The following is an 18790-nucleotide window of genomic DNA, read 5'->3' on the forward strand; positions in this document are numbered from 1 at the left end:
TCCCTCATAATCTCTTTTATGATGTGATGGACCAGAAAAGAATTGACATTCCAACCCTTGGGATTTCTTCTTGCCTGTGCTCACACAGCAGCCCCTCTGTAACATTCAGACTGCATGTTGCAGAGCTCACTGCTACCTTGATGACAGTAAGCACTGCTGTTTCCTCACGTCGGGGCTGAGGGCTGAGGCCGTGGTGTTGACGTGTCCAGAATCTCCCTCTCTTTAAAGGAAGCCAGCTGGAGAGACTAGAAAGGAAACCAGTGGTCAGCAGTTTCATTTCCTACACATGCCGATTGTTCACCCAAAAAGGGAAGTGCCATTCACTCATCGTCTGAAAGTGTGGTCTGATGGGCCACGTTTTTATGGAGTACAAGGTTTTAAAATGAGCTGACCAGAGCTTAAAATCTGTGTTCAGTGACTCGCTCCATACATGAGGATTCCCTTTAGCAAAAGAAAGAAAACAGCCTCTCCTGTTTCTTTAGTATAAAGCTAACTTACAGTAAGTCATTCATTCACTTACTGGATGCACGCACAAGGTCACGTTCCATTTTCCTAGGTGTATAAACAAGGTCACATAGGAAGTAATAGCACCCTGTCTCACTCCAGAGTCTGAGGTCTAAGGCAGCAATCAGGAAGTACAGGACACCTGCAGACCTGCTTCACCACCTGTGAAGCGACTCCCCTGCAGGGGGCGAGCCGGAGGCTGGAACCGGGATCCTTACTCCGGTCCTTGCACTTTGCACCATGTGCGCTTACAAGAACAACAACTAAAACAACAAGATGGAAAAAATGGCCTCCAGGAGCAGTGGATTCATAGTGCAGACACTGAGCCCCACTGATAACCCTGGAGGCGAAGGAAGGAAGGAAGGAAGGAAGAAATATAAATCCTGCCCAGAATGACTCCTGTCCTACAAGTTGTTCCTAGACTTGTTTAAATGAGAGTGCCCATGTCAATAAATAGGGTTTTGACTTAGCAAAGGCCTGTGTGATTTGGGTTTGAGACACTCTATTTAATGATGAAAACTGCTTAAGAACCAGGAATAAAAGGGAAAGAGCTGGAGAAAGAGCTGCAGAACAGAATGAGAAGTCAGGAAAAATAAAATGCATGCAGAGGGAAACAATGAAGGCAAGAGAAAGGTCCAGGAAGAGAAGACACAGAGACAGCAAGAGAAATTAGTGAATTCAAACAAGGTTGCTCGCTCCCATTAGTAGTTATGCTCCTTCTAGTGTGCTCTCTTATTTTGTTCAAAACTTTGATTTTGACCTATGTGATCCCTTTGAAAAGACTGCTTATCCACAGAAGTATTAAAATCCTCTCATTCTGTGTGTTTGTGATTGAGGAAACTAAACAGATTCCCCAAATGTGGGGGAAAAAGTCAGCGCAGTCAAGACTCAAAATCATTAGCAGATGTTGTAAGGAGATTTTAGCAGGAGGCTTGCTGAATGACTGAGTAGTCCCTGTTAGTCAAAGTTTGGGGTTTTCTTTGGAGTTTTGACAAAATCATTTATCAAAAGATGATCTGGGAAAGGGGAAAAAAAGCAGAGCTCAGTGCCTAACAAATATTTTCATATTCTCTTCTTTAGCCAAACCTCTTGACGTTTCCAGATGTACGTGGCTTTTATTTCTTGGAAAATTTTAAGTCTTTTTTTTTTTTGTTTGTGACTTTTATTTTGACCTGTGTGGTTCTCAGTCAGCCCTTTAAAATGACATTTATTCGTTTAAAATATATATATATAAAATATATATATCTAGCCACTGGGATCTCTCCCGTCTGCATGATTCTACTGTTCTTAGCAGACTTTTTGTAGTTGTGCTTTTTCAGTTTCAGATAGAGGGAGGGTGGGAGGAAGAGAGAGAGAGAGAGAGAGGGAGAGAGAGAGAGAGAGAGAGGACATGTTCTACCACTCTGGGCACTTCTCTTGACTCCGTGCACACACTCCCGTATGTGCTGCCTTTACCAGAGTTTGTCTTCTGTCTTCCTTCCCTCCCTTCCTTTTCTTTTCCTTCCTTCTTTCCTTCCTTCCTTCCTTCCTTCCTTCCTTCCTTCCTTCCTTCCTCTCTGTCCCATCTGAAATTTTAAAAAAAAATTTATTTCCCTTTTGTTGCCCTTGTTGTTTTTTATTGTTGTTGTAGTTATTATTTTTGTTGTTATTGATGTCATCGTTGTTGGATAGGACAGAGAGAAATGAAGAGAGGAGGGGAAGACAGAGGAGAGGGGGAGAGAAAGACAGACACCTGCAGACCTGCTTCACCGCTTGTGAAGTGACTCCCCTGCAGGTGGGGAGCTGGGGGCTCAAACTGGGATCCTTAACACCGGTCCTTGTACTTCACGCCATGTGCATTTAACCCGCTGCACTACCGCCGACTCCCTGAAATCTGTTTCTTAATGCTTCTCATTTTAGAGTTCCTCTAATATGCTCCTGGCGTTATTTTCATCTGTCCTGACTTTGAAACTGATTGTTTCCAGTCTGTAGATCAACGTTCAGTTGGTAGCGCCCCTATACAGAAGCCAGTGCAGTGTGGCTCGTTGTCAAATGGACGCTCTGTCCTTTGTCCTCATCGTCTTCCTTCTGTATCTGTGTGTGTTTGAGTACCCAGATATCAGACTCAGCTGGTATTTCTCCTCTTATCATCTATTACTTTTTTTTTTGTATCTCATTTCAGCCTAGAGTTACTTTGTTTACTGGTTGTCCCTGTGGGGTTTATTCTTCCAATAATAAGAAGGCCCTAAATAAAAGAGCCACTGAAATAAGTAAAGAGTAAAGCGTGGAGCTAGGCAGGAAGCGCAGCAGTGGCACACCAGACCCCCCCCATCCTCCCACACACACCCCAGGGATCCCAGGTTCAATTCCCAGCATCACCATATGCTAGAGCTCAACAGTGCTCTGCCTTCTCTCTGAATAAATAAATGAATATAGTCTTGCAGAAAGAATAAATGTGTAAGTATGTAAGAAATGAACAGATCCTGGGAGTCGGGTGGTAGTGCAGCGGGGTAAGCGCATTTGGCGCAAAGCACAAGGACCAGCATAAGGATTCCGGTTCAAGCCCCCAGCTCCCCACCTGCAGGGGAGTCGCTTCACAGGCGGTGAAGCAGGTCTTCAGGTATCTGTCTTTCTCTCCCCCTGTTTTCCCCTCCTCTCTCCATTTCTCTCTGTCCTACCCAACAATGATGACATCAATAACAACAATAACTACAACAACAATGAAAAACACCAAGGGCAACAAAATGGAAAATTAATTAATTAATTAATTAATTTAAAAGAAAGTGAACAGATCCCTAAGCCGGAAGGAAACCTGAGAACTCCCTGTTCTGCTGTAATGCCGGCTCCTGTGTCAGGGGCCTGGGCCTGCAGCCCACGTCTGCTTGTTACCGATTCAGTCAGTGCAGACTATGCAGCCCGTTGCCACAGATCATCCTTTCTGAACCTACATCATGCAGCGAAAGATGAAATTTTAAAATAGGAAAAATGCAAAATCCGTCCGACCTTTGTAACTCAAGCTCTAAATGAATCTGCAGATGGGATGTTAAGGCAAAAAGAGACTTGTCATGGTACAAGGCGAGAGGAAATGAGACGGGCCTGAGTTCTTAAATCTCAGCATGTAGGGGGGTTGGGCGGTGGCGCAGTGGGTTAAGCGCACGTGGTGCAAAGCACAAGGACCAGGTAAGCATCCCGGTTCGAGCCCCCGGCTCCCCACCTGCAGGGGAGTCGCTTCACAGGCAGTGAAGCAGGTCTGCAGGTGTCTATCTTTCTCTCTCCTTCTCTGTCTTCCCCATCTCTCTCCATTTCTCTCTGTCCTATCCAACAACAACGACATCAATAACCACAACAAGGGCAGCAAAAGAGAAAGTAAATAAATATTTAATTTTTTTTTTTTTTTTAATCTCAGTGTGTAGGCCGTGGCTGCCTGTGTGGGGCACCAGGCTTCCTCAGCCAGACCAATGAGTCATCAGGAAGTACTTCTTGCTTCACTGGGACATGGGCTGGTCTGACTCATTGGGAATAAAATGTGTTTGGGGGAGTCGGGAGGTAGCACAGCAGTTAAGCGCAGGTGGCGCAAAGCACAAGGACTGGCACAAGGATCCCGGTTCGAGTCCCTGGCTCCCCACCTGCAGGGGAGTCACTTCGCAGGCAGTGAAGCAGATCTACAGGTGTCTGTCTTTCTCTCCCCCCTCTCTGTCTCCCCCTCCTCTCTCCATTTCTCTCTGTCCTATCCAACAACGAAGACATCAACAACAACAACAATAATAACTACAACAATAAAACAACGGGGGCAACAAAAAGGGAAAATGAATAAATAATTTTTTTTTTTTTTTAAAAAAAGAGCATTTGGAGGGGCTGGGTGAGTGGCGCACCTGGTTGATCAAGCACATGTTACAGTGCACAGGTTCAAGCCCCGGCCCCCACCTGCACCTGCAGGGGAAAAACTTGACAAGTGGTGAAGCAGGGCTGCAGGTGTCACTCTGTCTCCCCCTTCCTTTCAATTTCTGGTGGTTCCTATCAAATAAGTAAAGATTAAAAAAAGAGTGTTTGGTACTGAAATGTGACAGGTCTCCTCTGTGGATGTATATATATATATAAAACTTCTTCACACGTTAGGGTGTTTAAATATCTTGAGCATTTCAGTATCGGGCAGTGTGGGACTGGGCAGTGGCACAACTGGATAAGTGCACAATTTCCATGTGCAAGGACCCAGGGTCAAGTCTCCGCTCCCCACCTGCAGGGGGGAAGCTTCACAAGTAGTGTGGCAGATCTGCCGGTGTCTTTCTCTCCTTCTCTGTCTCCCCCCCATTACTCTCTTTTATCCAATAAAAAACAAAAATAAATGCACTTTATCTTCAACAACATGTTAAGGGGATTCGTTTTTTTACTTCACTTTTTTAAAGATTTATTTACTTATTAGCATGGAGTAAAAGGAGAGAGAGAAAGAGGCAGAGGGGGATGGGGAGAGAGAGAGAGAGGGAGAGAGATGGAGAGAGAATGAGTGAGCCAGCCCATAGCATGTACAGTGCCAGGGAGGAAACTCATGTTTCCAAGCCCAATGCCTTATCCACGGCTCTGCCTCCTATGTGCTGTGGTTTTACCTCCAACCTGTCGTTGCTGTAGTCTAGAGCAGCTGCTAACTTTACACATGGACTTAGTAGAGACGGTGTTCTGGCAGGGGTGTGACATAGAGAAGACAAAATCCTGGGGGGCGTCAAGACTAGAGCCATGCTCCCAGGTAACTTATCCGGAGGGGGAGGAGGGTTGTCTCGGGAGGCAGAATGTGACATGCTGTGTGTGTTTTCAAAGCCCGCAGAGCCTGACGCTGCCGCCATCTCACTCAGGAAGACTTCCTTGTCTTCTTCATAGTCATCTTCTCACATTAAAGTGAAGGTCCATCCCTTTTGTGTTGTTTTTTTCTGTCACCGTCAGGGCTTCTCCATTGCAGGGTATCTTTTTCAGACAGAGAGAGACAGAGGGAGAGAGTGAAAGATGCCACAGCACAGAAGCTTCCTCCTGTGTCAGTGGGGAATGGCCTCGAACCTGGGTCGCACAGGTGACAAAACAGGTGCGCTCTCCAGGTGAGCTCCGTTGCCAGCCCTGAGGTTCCATCTTCATTACTGAGTCTGGAGCCTGATTCTTTCTCTAGTGCCCCTCCCTCAAAGTTCCTTCAGAGGTACATGGTGGGAAATAAAATCTCTTTGGAGACGAGTCCCGTCAAAACTGGCTGTACTTTTCAGATGGGCACTTTCCCTGAAAGTGGCCCGGCTTCCTCCCCAGGTGGTGCTGCTTGCTGCTCAGCAGGGGAATCGCCTCTGGCTTGGTGTACTCACTGTTTCTTGGCTCTTGACAGGAGCTTAGAGAAATCAACAACAAGCAGCAGCTCCAGAAACAGAAGTCCATAGAGGCAGAACGGCTGAAGCAGAAAGAGCAGGAACGAAAGATCCTCGAGTTGGAGAAACAAAAGGAAGAATCCCAAAGGTGAATCTTTTCAGTGGGCTGTGGACTCATCTGGGACAACATTGTGTACTTCCTGTTCTTTGCTTGTGCTCTCTGAGTGCCTGCTGTGTGTGTGTGTGTGTGAGAGAGAGAGAGAGAGGGAGAGAGAGAGAGAGAGAGAGAGAGAGAGAGGGAGCTCAAGTGCATCATGTATACCTAAATCTCTCCATATGGAAGTATCCTCTGAAGTTTTTGCTGAGTTCCCTGAGCTCGTCGAAGCTACTGTTAAGAAAAATGGAATCGTACAAAGAAATGGGGCCACTCACTCTGCTGATCTGCATGCCAATGGCTAAATGCCTTTCCAGTTCACAGCCCTTTAAAAGCAGGGGCGGCCAGTGTTCTGCTTGGAAACCAAAGGCCCTGAGTCCCTCCCCACACAGGGCTTCTCCACACAGCTGACAGCGTGCCACTCTTTCTCCTGCCTTTCTTTCTCCCAACTGCAAATTCAGTCCAACAACAGTTGGCGAATACTTGCCAGCTCTCCTGGAGCTACAGACACATTTTTTTTATTTGCTTTGGTTTGAAGATTGTGGTATGCATTTTTTTCCTTTTAGATTTGCTTATAACTGTTTGCCATCAGTTGTAGGAATCTATCTTTATCTTTATTTATGTGTTTATTTATTTTGCCTCCAGGATTAGGCTCTGTTCCTACACGATTCTACTACTGCTCTCAGGGCTATTTTTCAGTTAGAAAGGTCCGGCCTATGGACCAGAGAAAGCTCTGTTCCAGTGCTGTGGTGCCTCCCCCCTCACAGCCCCTCGTCCCTATCTGTCTGGCAATGAAATCATGCCATGCATGAGACTCTAGCTCAGATCCTCCACCCCCCCAAAAAAAAATTATTGAAATTAGATGAAAAAAAAGAAGAAACATACTTTAGACAATTCCTTGACATTTGGTGGCTTTAGCTCAATTAAGCTGTCAGAGAGATGCACATTTTCTCATTGGGATTTTTGGTATTCTGAGCCTGTTTTGTTGTTGTTGGTTTGGTTTGTTTTTTTAATGTTTATTATTGGATAGAGATAGAGAAGGGAGGAGGAGATACAGACACCTGTAGTCCTGCTTCACCACTCATGAAGCTTTCCTCCTGCAGATGGGGACCAGGGGCTTGAACCCGGGTCCTTGTGCACTGTAATGTGACCACTTAACCTGGTGCACCACCACCTGGCCCCTGTTTTATTTTGATGTGCATGCCAATGGGTAGGTGGTAGGGTCTTAAGCCAATTTGAGGGACTGTTTTATGGTTTTCAGGGGGTACAATTAGGAGCAAGTACCTGTGATTTCTTCCTTTTAAAAATTATTTTATTATTACTTTTAAATATTTATTCCCTTTTCTTGCCCTTGTTGTTTTATTGTTGTAGTTATTATTGTTGTTGTTGGATAGGACAGAGAGAAATGGAGAGAGGAGGGGAAGACAGAGAAGAGGAGAGAAAGACAGACACCTGCAGACCTGCTTCACCACTTGTGAAGCGACTCCCCTGCAGGTGGGGAGCCGGGGGCTCGAACCGGGATCCTTATGCCGGTCCTTGCGCTTTGTGCCACCTGCGCTTAACCCACTGCGCTGCCGCCGGACTCCCGATTTCTTCCTTGAATGTCTTTACTAGCTCCATTCTTTTCCTGTCTTACAATGTTTTACAAAGTGCTTTGATGATTCCTGTTATACAGCACCAGACTTTCACATTCCTCTAAATGGAAATAAACACAAAGCATCATAATCAAGAACGGACAAGTGAAAGTTTCTGCAGTGATTGTGGAGACTAAGAGGCCTCAGCATTTCTTCAGAAGGTCCGTGTTTGTACACTATGAATAGAGGCCTTTATTAGTAGAAATGCAAAGTAATTTTATTGAGTATTTTTGTTAGGGAGAGTGATTGATATTCTTAGCCTTCCAAAATATTATTATGCTTTCTCAAAACATGTTTTCCAGATGTACATAAATTGTTTCAGATTTAAGTTTTTAAAAAACTACTTACTGTGCTAAAATGTCCCATTCACACAGAGTGGGACTTGATGTACTTAGGCAGTACTTAATCTGCAGTCTTAGGAGTCACAATCTAGTTTTCCTTAATATTTTATGATTTATTTTGGCTAGAATCAGAGAAAAGTGGAGATAGACAGAGAGAGACCTATAGGTAGGGACCGGTGGCTCGAACCAGGGTCTTTGTGTATTGTTAACGTGCACTGCCGGATGTGATTCAGCCTGGCCACCTTGGTCTTGTTTGTTTTACAGATTTTATCTTTGCACTTTAATAACCACTTTTTAAGTCAAGAAGTGAGGGTGAGGGTGTCTCAGTGGCTAGAGTGTGAGAGTGTGTGCTTTGCCATAGTTGGGGCTCTGGATTTGGTCCCCGGCATCAAATGGAGAGCTGCTGGCAGACTGATACTTTGAAGCCTCTCTCTCTCTCTCCTCTTTCTGTCTCTCCTTTCTTTTCTTTAAATATACAGAATTTAAAAAAAAAAATGGGGATGGGGAGACCAGTAAGTGGTATCATGCCTGGGCAAGGTCTCCTATTCAATCCTGGTACCGCACAGAAAACTTAAAGGGGGGGGGCATTTATTTCTGCCCATCTTCCAGCCAATTTATAAAACACATCAGGAATGTTGTGTGTTCTTCTCAGCTCTGCGGTTTCTTCCCACTCAGAACTGGGACCCCTGGAGGCATCTGCTCACTGCGATGCTGCATCAGAAGAACAATATCCCCCGATACTGAGCAGCCTGTCGAGTCCCTGGAGCTTTTCGGGGGGAAGAGGCAAGAGCCGTGCTCTGGGAATTGCTTCCTTGTTGTAATCAGGCCTTTTGTTGCAGACGAGTGCAGGAAAGGGACAACAAGCAGTGGCTCGAGCACGTGCAGGCAGATGACGAACCACAGAGGCCCAGGAAAGTGCAGGAGGAGGACAAACTCAAGAAGGAGGAGAGTGTCAGGAAGAAGGAGAGCGAGGACAAGGGCAAACAGGAAGTGCAAGACAAGCTGAGCCAGCTGTTGCACCAGCACCAAGAGCCAGCCAAGCCGGGGGTCCAGGCGCCCTGGCCCACCACCACAGGTACTCACTAACCACCGGGAGCTGGCTCAGTGTTCGAGCACAGGACTCACAGGCACAGGCCCCAAAGGCCCCAGGTTCAATCCCCGCAGCCTCCATAGAGCTGAGCTGAGCGGTGCACTGGCCCTTCTCTCAGAAAAAAACTTGGAAAATAAGGAACTCTAGAAAATAAGTTGCCCTCACCCCCCCCCCAGCTCCCCTGACATGACCCCTTGTGTCATGAGGTCCTCTCTCTGGGCTCTAGTGACAGAGAAGGGAAGACCGGCCTCTGCTTCTGGACAGTGTAGCTCTTCATTCTCTGTGCTCGTTCAGTATCTGTTTCCTTCTCCCCTTTCACGCCATCCCGTGGCTACCACCGGCATCCAGTCATCTGCAGAGCGAGTAGAAGTGACAGGAAGTGGCAGCGCCAGGCCCCCTTCATACAGCTGCCATCTAAATGCCAAATCTAATAACCTTTCCTGGCGAAGGCTCCCGCTGCCTCTCCTGCTCGTTGTTTTCTCTGGGGAGCTCAGGGCTCTCTCAGCGGCAGGAAGTGGCTTCTTTTCTCTGTCCCCGCACCACTGTGACAGCTACTATCATCAGGCTGCTCTGCATCACCCAGGGCTTCTCAGAACCTTCTGGGAGGGAAGAAGTGACTGTTCTTTGCCCTTTGATCATAAATTGGCTCTCTAAATAGTGATAAGTGACTTTGAAATAGCTAAAAAAAAATTTTTTTTTCTTTGAGTCAGATGCAGGTTAGAATATATTTCAAGGGAGTCGGGCAGTGGTGCAGCGGGTAAAGCGCACGTGGCGCAAATCGCCAGGACCTGCGTAAGGATCCCAGTTCGAGCCCCCGGCTCCCCACCTGCAGGGGAGTCGCTTCACAGGCGGTGAAGCAGGTCTGCAGGTGTCTGTCTTTCTCTCCTCCTCTCTGTCTTCCCCTCCTCTCTCCATTTCTCTCTGTCCTATCCAACAACAACGACATTAATAACCACAACAATGTTAAACAACAACAAGGGCAACAAAAAGGAAAATAAATAAATAAATAAATGAATAAAAACTTAATTTAAAAAAAAAGAATATATTTCAAGAAATATATGTGTGTCCCTCTAACACGTCTTTGCTACCAGGGCTGTCGCTGAAACGATACCTGCAAGGCTTCACCACTCCCATTATTTTTTCTGTTTTTGATAGAGAGAGGGAGAAGTTGTAAAATAGAGAGAGGGAGAGACACTTGCAGCACTGCTCCATTGCTCAGGAAGCTCCTCCCGCACCCCCTGCAGCTGGGGACTGGGGACTTGAACCTGGCTCTTTGTGCATGCTAGCGTGTGTGCTCTACCAGGTAGCCCTGACCCCGCGTGTCCTTGTAGAGCACTGCAGATAATACTCAGCTGTAGAGAATGATCGTCTCTTCCCTCCTTGGTTTGATAACTCCTGTATTATTTGGTGCTGCCACATACAGGAAGGGGGGAAAATATGCTATTCTAGAAAGATTCTCTTGGTTGGTTACTATTTGCTCATGGATTTGCAGAGATGGGGTCAAGGTGTAGAACTGTGCCTAACACCCTCTTTGCCATAAGGTACATGCAGCAAATTCTCAGATCCACATAGAATCAGCCCTGTTGGGAGTCGGGCAGTAGCGTAGTGGGTTAAGCACAGGTGATACAAAGCAAAAGGACCAGCATTAAGGATCCTGGTTCAAGTCCCCGGCTCCCCACCTGCAGGAGAGTCACTTCATAAGCGGTGAAGCAGGTCTGCTAGTGTCTGTCTTTCTCTCCTCTTCTCTGTCTGCCCCTCCTCTCTCCATTTCTCTCTGTCCTATCCAACAGCAACAACATCAATAACTACAACAATAAAACAACAAGGGCAACAGAAGGGAATAAATAAATAAACAGCCCTGTCCAGTGGAGGCAAACACACACGCACGCGCATGCACATTTTGACTTGAATAATTTCACCATTACTTATGCTTCAGCAATTAGGTTAAGCTCCATTATGCTTCCTCCTGGTAATAAAATGACCACCCCTCCCTTCTGTCAGCAGGAAACTCTGCACATTATTCAGTTCACAGTGATGTAGGGGACTCCTTCCCAAGGCTCACTGCTTCTCAGAACAAGTAGATGAGCGTCAGAATGCATGCAGCTCTTAAGTGAGACAGTCCGTATGCCATCATTAATGACTGCTAGCCAGAACCCAGAATATCGTCTGCTTGGACTCTGATAAAAGTCTTATATGATGTAAATGTCCAGTCATTTTCTTCTAGAAGCTTCCTACAGGGCGCATTTGCCCCCAGGAAGTGAAGAGCAAGCTGTCATCTGCAGTGCCAGTCCCTGGCAGTCAGCACTTGTTTTACATGACTGTGTAAAGGGCCTAGGACATTAAGATTTCCATGACATCGTCATTACTACGATTTCTTTTTATCAGAGCGCCGCTCTGCTCTGGCTTATGGTGGAGTGGAGATTGAACCTGGGACTTTGGAACCTCAACCCTGAGAGTCTTTGACAGAGAGAGCCCTTGTGCCACCTCCCTTGCCCAACATTCCATGAATTTCATTTTCGCATTTGTGGCTCTCCCTCATCCCACTCCCTCACAAGTGGGTTTTCTTCTTGGCTCTTTCCAATTCTGGGTGACATTCTAGCTTGATACCCTGGGTGGGGGGCACGGGATCCAGCTGTTTCACAGATGTGCACTGCAGGGGCCTGAGCCCAGAAACAGCCTGCTAGGATGGAGATAGACTTATTGCACTTGACTTTACAGTGGTCTTTTGCTAGAGACAGTTCACCAGTTCACCTGGGGACTTACTGTCTTTATATTACCCACTGCAGCTCCCCCTGGACGTGGAGTGTGTTTCAGAAGCCCTTTGTGCAGATGGAAGGAGCTTAAATCCTAGTCAGGGTGGGGAGTTGGTGGTTCGTGTTTGGCTCAGCCTGCGTTTGTGCTCCTTGTGATATTTCATTTTCCTTGCCTGTCCCCTTTGTATCCTAAACAGAAAAGGGCCCGCTTACAATTTCCACACAGGAGAACGTGAAAGTGGTTTATTACCGAGCACTCTACCCCTTTGAGTCCAGAAGTCACGATGAAATCACCATCCAGCCTGGCGACATAGTCATGGTAAGAACGGCTCCAGCAAGAGTCGATTCGCACTGGTCGTGTGCCTGCATCTGATCTGACTGTCGTAATGTCTGGATAATGCTCTGATACACACCTGGGTGTCTAAAGTCTAGGTGCAGTTCTCCATCTTAATAAGATGGCAGTTAAGAACATGGCACCACCGGAAAGCATGTTGAAATGCATCATTCCGGCGGGAGCATCTTGTAAAATCTCTGGGTGCCCATTTGTTTCAGAGTTGAGGTACGACTTGCAGATTGTATTACACTCATTAAGAGACGGCTTTAGCTTCAAAATAACGCTCGATATTTGTATAGTGGTCAGTGATTTTCATACCTTTGGGTCGAGGCAATCTCTTTTCCTCTTTAAAACTGTACAGACTTTGAGTTGTGTGAAAACTGAAGTGTTAACTATAGTTAATCTGCCTTCCTACTGTGAAAATGGACAGGAAAAAAAAGGTTAAGGTTTGCTTTGTCATAGCTTTTTGAATTATAGCCAAAGTAATTAAATCTGATCTTAATAATTGTAACTAAAACTACAGTAGCTAGTTTAACAAAAGGGTAGAGCATGGAGTCGACCTATATTACTTGTTTTAAAACACCATTAGTTCTTTGATCAAGTGGGGTTTTTTTTTTGTTGTTTTGTGGCAATGGTCCTGGTGCATGTAAAATTTCACCACTACAGGGCCGGGCAGTAGCACACCTGATTAAATGCATGTTCAAGGTCCTGGGTACAAGCCTCTGATCCCCACCTACAGGGGGAAGCTTTCATGAGCAGTGAAGCAGGGCTGCATGTATCTGTCTCTCCTCCTCTGCCTCCCCTTTCCCTCTCAGATTCTCTCTGTCCTATCAGATAAAATAAAGTTAAAAGAAATTTTTTTGGTAGTATTTCTCCATACCTGGGCCACCATTTTTACCCTTTTGCTTCAGGTAGAGAAACAGAGGAGCCAGGTGGTGGCGTACCTCACTGAGCGCACATATTGCCATGCAGAAGGACCTAGGTTCAAGTCCCCAGTCCCCACCTGCAGGGGGCTTTGTGTGTGGTGGAGCAGGTCTGCAGGTGTCTTTCTCTTTCTCTCATCACTTCCTTTCCTTGCGATTTTTGGCTTTCTCTATCCAATAAATAAATAAGGATAATGCAAAAAAAAAAAAAATTAAAAAGAGAAAGAGAAAAAAGAGCACAACACTGACACGTGTTGCATCCTACCCACTACGCCACCTTCCTCACCATTCACGTAGTCATTAACTTCAGGGGCTTTTTTAAAAAGTGTATGTTAATTTGTTTTTATGAGAGAGAGGGCACCGCTCGCTCCACTCTGGCAGGTTCAGTGCTGAGGATCACACCTAGAAAGTCCTATGGATTACCACCCCCTGCAAATGGCTCACTTCAGAATAAGTTTTTTATTAGTGGTTGAACTTGGCATTACTGCCAGCATTTTTTTTTTTAAGGCAATAAAGGCTTAGAATTTTAAAGGAACTGAAAGTCAAGAATCAAGACCTGTTCCTCTGGGCCCAGGAGTTTCTGAAGTACAAGAAGCTGCTGTGCAAATCGTTATACTTAGACCTTCAGCTCCCACTCACACACCATCCCTCGTGCAGAGCACGTGACTTTTAAGGGGCCAGATTATTGGGAACCAGCAGTGTGTTTGATACTCAGACACATCAGTCCTGTCAAATAATCGGCAAGCCTTCACCAGCAAACTGGGTTTTTGCTCTCTTTATTTCAGAGAGAGAGGGAGAGACCCCACAACACCAGCGCCCTTCTAATGTGGGAGTCCTGTCTTACCTGGCGACATAAGCCACGGCCCCTGCTCATAATAAAATGTGCACCCTCCTGACTGAGCTATCTCCCGTCTATCATGTTTGTTTCTAGAGAAGGGGAAAGAGAGAGGGGAGAGACAGCATGCCACTGCTCCACATTCACAGAGACTTGCGTCTAGTACCAGGGCTTGAGCTGAAAGCCTCCTGTTCAGAAGTTTGCTTCTGGCTGGGTGAGCCATCTCCCAGCCTGGGTTTAATTATTTTTATAAGAAGGAGGAGGGGTCAGCGCACTTCTCTGGCAGATGTCCGAGGGCCGGAACCCAGGACCTCAGGCAAGCGTATCCTTCTCTCTATGACTGGGCCTTCTCTCCAGCCACCTGCTGGTTTCTGTCTGAGATTGGGCCCACTCCTCTGTACTGAGGTGGAGAGACACAAGGATGCTAATCAGCTTCTTCCCTGTCCTCTGTTTTCTTCTATTCCTGTTGCTTACCCTTGATACATTTTGCCTTTCAGTGCAGAATAAGTGTGATGTAGTTAAATAACTATGCCAACAGTAGAGATCTAAACTTTATAAAAGGACAGTGTGACATCAGATACTAATTGCAGTCTGTTTCCTACTCTGTAAAACAAAAACTCTGATGTTTTGAAATTTGTTGCAACACGAAGTGGAGAGATGCAGTATGCTCAAGATAAGTTAATGTTACAAAGCCATCAGGCCAGGAAGTTTATAGGTGACCTGTAATGCCACGGCGTTGCTCTGTTACGGAAATGGTCTTATTGCGGTACCAGAGGAGCCTCTTCTTTGAATTGAGGACCTCCAGCTTGACTGGGTGAACAGAGTTGACAAACTGTAAGAATGAAACATTGCATTAAACGTCTATTTTGCCTTGCTTTCAAACCTTTGCTTTCCTGGTGGAGGTTAAAGGGGAATGGGTAAGTGCTATGTCACTGTCAGGAAGTCTGTATCTCACCACCTGTTTTGTTCTTCTGAGTCCCTTAAACTTTGTTTCAGCACGCGCGTGAGTGTGCACACACATACACACACACACACACACACACACACACACACACACACACACGGGCATTGTTATGGCACTGGAAGTATGTTGAGTTTACATAGTAGGTTGTGCTTTAAATCTGAAAAAGAAGGCTTTTAAATGTATGTCTCAGATTCTCTCTGTCAGGTGCCGTCTTAAGATGAAATGACAAGTTATTGTTGGGTCACCTCTCTCTGGCCATTAACAAAGATAAGTTCCATTTCGGTTAAGCTCAACAAATTAAGTTCTGAAAAATACCTTTAAAAAATTTTTTAAAAAATATTTATTTATTTATTCCCTTTTGTTGTCCTTGTTTTATTGTTGTAGTTATTATTGATGTCATTGTTGTTGGATAGGACAGAGAGAAATGAAGAGAGGAGGGGAAGACAGAGAGGGGGAGAGAAAGAGAGACACTTGCAGACCTGCTTCACCGCCCGTGAAGATACTGCAGGTGGAGAGGAAAAGTATCTTTTTAAGAGGAGAATGTTGGACTGCAGGGACGGAATGATAGTAATGCAAAAAGACTTTCATACCTGTGATCCAGCATCCCGGCTTCAGTCTCCATCACCGCCAGAGCCGGGCAGGGCTCTGGTGAAAACAAACGAGCAAAAATGTTGCAGTAATTTTCTGACGTCAAAATGTCTTTCTATTAAAACAAGAAGCCGTCAGTGACAAAAGCGTGCAAGTTTGTCAATAAAAAATATTAAAGTTTCTGTATTACAAAAAGCCGAATCTACATAAACTCACTTCCCATCTGTCTTTCATCTCTTAACTGAACATGTTTCAAAGTTTGATAAGCAAAGGGGACATGCTGAGTCCATATCGAGCACACTGTCGTGGTACTTTCAGTGTGCAGGCACCTGGCCTGGTCTAGTGCCCATGGTCAGCACTGCTGTGTGCGTTAGCCAGGCATTGGGAAGTGGGTTTGATGTTATCTGTTCATGCTGAAGGTTCTCATTCTCCTTGACCCAGAAATGCTGTGACTCTGTCTGTCTTTGGCTCATGTAGGTGTCCACATGGCTGTTCACTGCCACACTGCTGGTAAGAGCAGAAAAGGGAACAGCCCAGTGTCTACTAGGAAGAGATACTTTAACTGAGATACAGCTGAAGAATGGAAAGAACAGAGACATTAAAAAAGTCACAGAGCTCTCCACACTCGTCTGCACTTTTCAGTTAAAACACATAAGCAATATGCAGATTGCATTTTGGTTTAATATCAAGTCCTGTGTGTGTATGTGTGTGTTCAAGTATGTGCAGTCTGTCTTCATGCCTATCAGTTTTTTATAGTAGGCTAACATGGAATACTGACTTTTATTGATTTATTTATTTCATGAAGTTTATGTGAAGTGTGGGAAACATTACTGTGGATAAGCAGGAGTTCACTTTTTTTTTTTTAATAGAGGAAAGTGACAGCTAGGCCTAGCACTTTTTTTGTAAAAATTTTTTTTAATTATCTTTATTTATTTATTGGATAGAGACTGTCAGAAATTGAGAGGGAGAAGGGAGATAAAGAGAAAGAGAGACAGAGAGATAACCTGCAGTACTGCGTTACCACTCGTAAAGCTTTTCCCCGGCAGTCGAGTACCAGGGCCTTGAATCTGGGTCCCTGTGTGTTGTAGCATTTATGCTCAACCAGGTGCGTCACCACCCGGCCCCCCGGGTGTTCACTTTTGTCAGTGCGGTGTCCCTCAGTTGGCTTCATTCTCTAAAGCTCTATGATCTGGAGGTCTGCAAATGCACCTCATGGTTTTCCATAATTGGATTGGCCTTCCAACATCCAGAGAGAGCTGTTTCTCATTTCCTATGATCTTGGGGCTTTGTCTAAGCAGTTAATTCAGTGTTGAATGGATGTACATTATACTCATTGGACCTTCAAATTGAAATGTAGTCACTCATCCAGTTTCTTAGATTCCTGTATGGACAAACCAAACTAGTCTAGACTGCCACTTGGTCTTAGTTGACCAGTGAATTTTCTTTAGTAGTCAGTGCTGATTTGACTGTTGCCAGGAAGGGTGGGGAAATTCCTTGTACTGATAAGAGGCTGCCGAGCCTCCCTCTCCCTAGGTCTGCAGCAGTTTGGGGGTGAAGCATGCTTTCTGCCTCCCAGCCTACGCCCAGGGTGTGGTCACTTACCTAGGGCGAAGGCTGCACCCACCCACCCGCACCCCACAAGGGCTTAACATCCCAATTACAGATAAGTTTTCTGAAGTCACACTCCCATCTGTGAAACAATGCATTTCTCAGAAGCTGTCCTGTCACCGAGTGAGGCATGGCGGTATGATCACCGTTTATAGGTGCAGAATCTGAGCCACTAAGAGATTACACCTGCCTAAAGTCCCCCCCCCCACCCCCCCACCCCCCGTTAATAAGTAGAGAGCTAATATTGAAAATGAAGGTGGAGCTAGGTTGGGTAGGTGGGGCTTAGAGAGAGAGCTGGGTAGGGCATCTCATGCCTGTCATGTGATCCCAGGTCCAGTTCCTGGCAATGCCTGAGAGTGCCTTGGCAGGGGGTAGGGTGAGACAGGAAGCTCTGGTGTTGTGGTTCCCCCCACCCCACCCCAGTCTCTGTAAAGGTCAACCCAGAAGGGTGAAATCCTGCATGCAGGAGGCCTCAGCAGGAAGGAAAGGAAGAAAGGAACAGATTGAGATGGTCAGGGTGGGGAGGTTAGCTCTTACCCCTTAGATGTTAAAGTGTTTAGGCCGAACTATCAAATGCCTATGCAGACTGCTAGCTCACTTCCGCCTGGCATTACAGAAGAGGCTGGGAGCAGGGCTTCTGACCCTGCTCAAAACCTAGGGAGCCCCTGAGAGAGAGGTCCTGGCTGAGAAGCAGTAGTTTCCAGAGTAGCCAAAAAGTCCAAGTATGTCTCAACAGCACTAGCTAACCCAACTCGAAGGAAAGGCAGCCGGCCACCGAGGGTTAGCTTCAAGTAGGATCCAAGTGGGAGAGGCGGTCTTCGACGTCCTCAGCCAGACGGACAGTCGGGGCAGCCTGGACAAAGGGAAGTCAGGACAAATTAACGTGGAGGAGCTGAGTGGAAGGGGGTATCCACATCTGACAGGGGAACTAACAGCTGGAAAGAACAAAGCCGACCCTTTGCAAGCAGGGCTGCCCTGTACTGTGGGGAGTGCCACTTTGGAGAAGTCTCTTGTAACTTTTTTTTTTTAACAAAAACTTTATTTATTTGAAAAAGAGAAATCAAGAGGGAAGGGGAAGATAGAGAGGGGAAAAGATAGAGAGACACGTATAGCCCTGCTTTACCACTCGCAAAGCTTTCCTCCTGCAGGTGGGCAGTGGGGGCTTGAACCTGGGTCTTTGCATACTGTGTACACTTTGCATAATGTGTACACTTCATGAGCCATCACCTGGTCCCCTCGAGTGAGTGGTTTGACTGCCTTAAGCAGTATATTAATAAACAAAAACTCAGAGGCTTCTGGTATATCCTTTTGAGCTTGTAGTAGTGAAAATATATATATATATATATATATATTTTTTTTTTTTTCCCTCCAGGGTTATTGCTGGGCTCGGTGCCTGCACCATGAATCCACCGCTCCTGGAGGCCATTTTCTCCCCCCTTTTTGTTGCCCTTGTTGCTGTAGCCTCGTTGTGGCTATTATTATTGCCATTGTTGATGTTGTTCATTGTTGGATAGGACAGAGAGAAATGGAGAGAGGAGGGGAGGACAGAGGGGGGAGAGAAAGATAGACACCTTAATAAAATTGATTGTTGCTGGAAATAATCACTTCCTCAACTTCCTCGGCATTTGTCTGTGGCACTTTGACAGCAAAAGATTTATTTATTTCACAAGAGAGAGAGGGAAAGAGAACCAGAGCATCACTTTGGCATATCAGTGCTGGAATTCCAGCTCAGGGCCTCATGCTTGTCCAG

The 18790-nt window shown here is 45.9% G+C and overlaps 1 protein-coding gene across 5 annotated transcripts in view; it reads left to right on the forward strand.

Annotated features, from left to right (window-relative positions):
• Positions 1-18790, forward strand: part of ITSN1 (intersectin 1) — a 209352-nt gene that overhangs the window by 117550 nt on the left and 73012 nt on the right. For all 5 annotated transcript variants that reach the window (XM_060198668.1, XM_016186705.2, XM_060198667.1 and 2 more), the window contains 3 exons: positions 5837-5964; positions 8785-9020; positions 11986-12107. In XM_060198668.1, the coding sequence (XP_060054651.1) occupies positions 5837-5964; positions 8785-9020; positions 11986-12107 (486 nt within the window). The remainder of the gene's footprint in view (positions 1-5836; positions 5965-8784; positions 9021-11985; positions 12108-18790) is intronic.

The sequence above is a fragment of the Erinaceus europaeus genome, chromosome 9 (assembly GCF_950295315.1).
Source record: "Erinaceus europaeus chromosome 9, mEriEur2.1, whole genome shotgun sequence".
NCBI lineage: Eukaryota > Metazoa > Chordata > Mammalia > Eulipotyphla > Erinaceidae > Erinaceus > Erinaceus europaeus.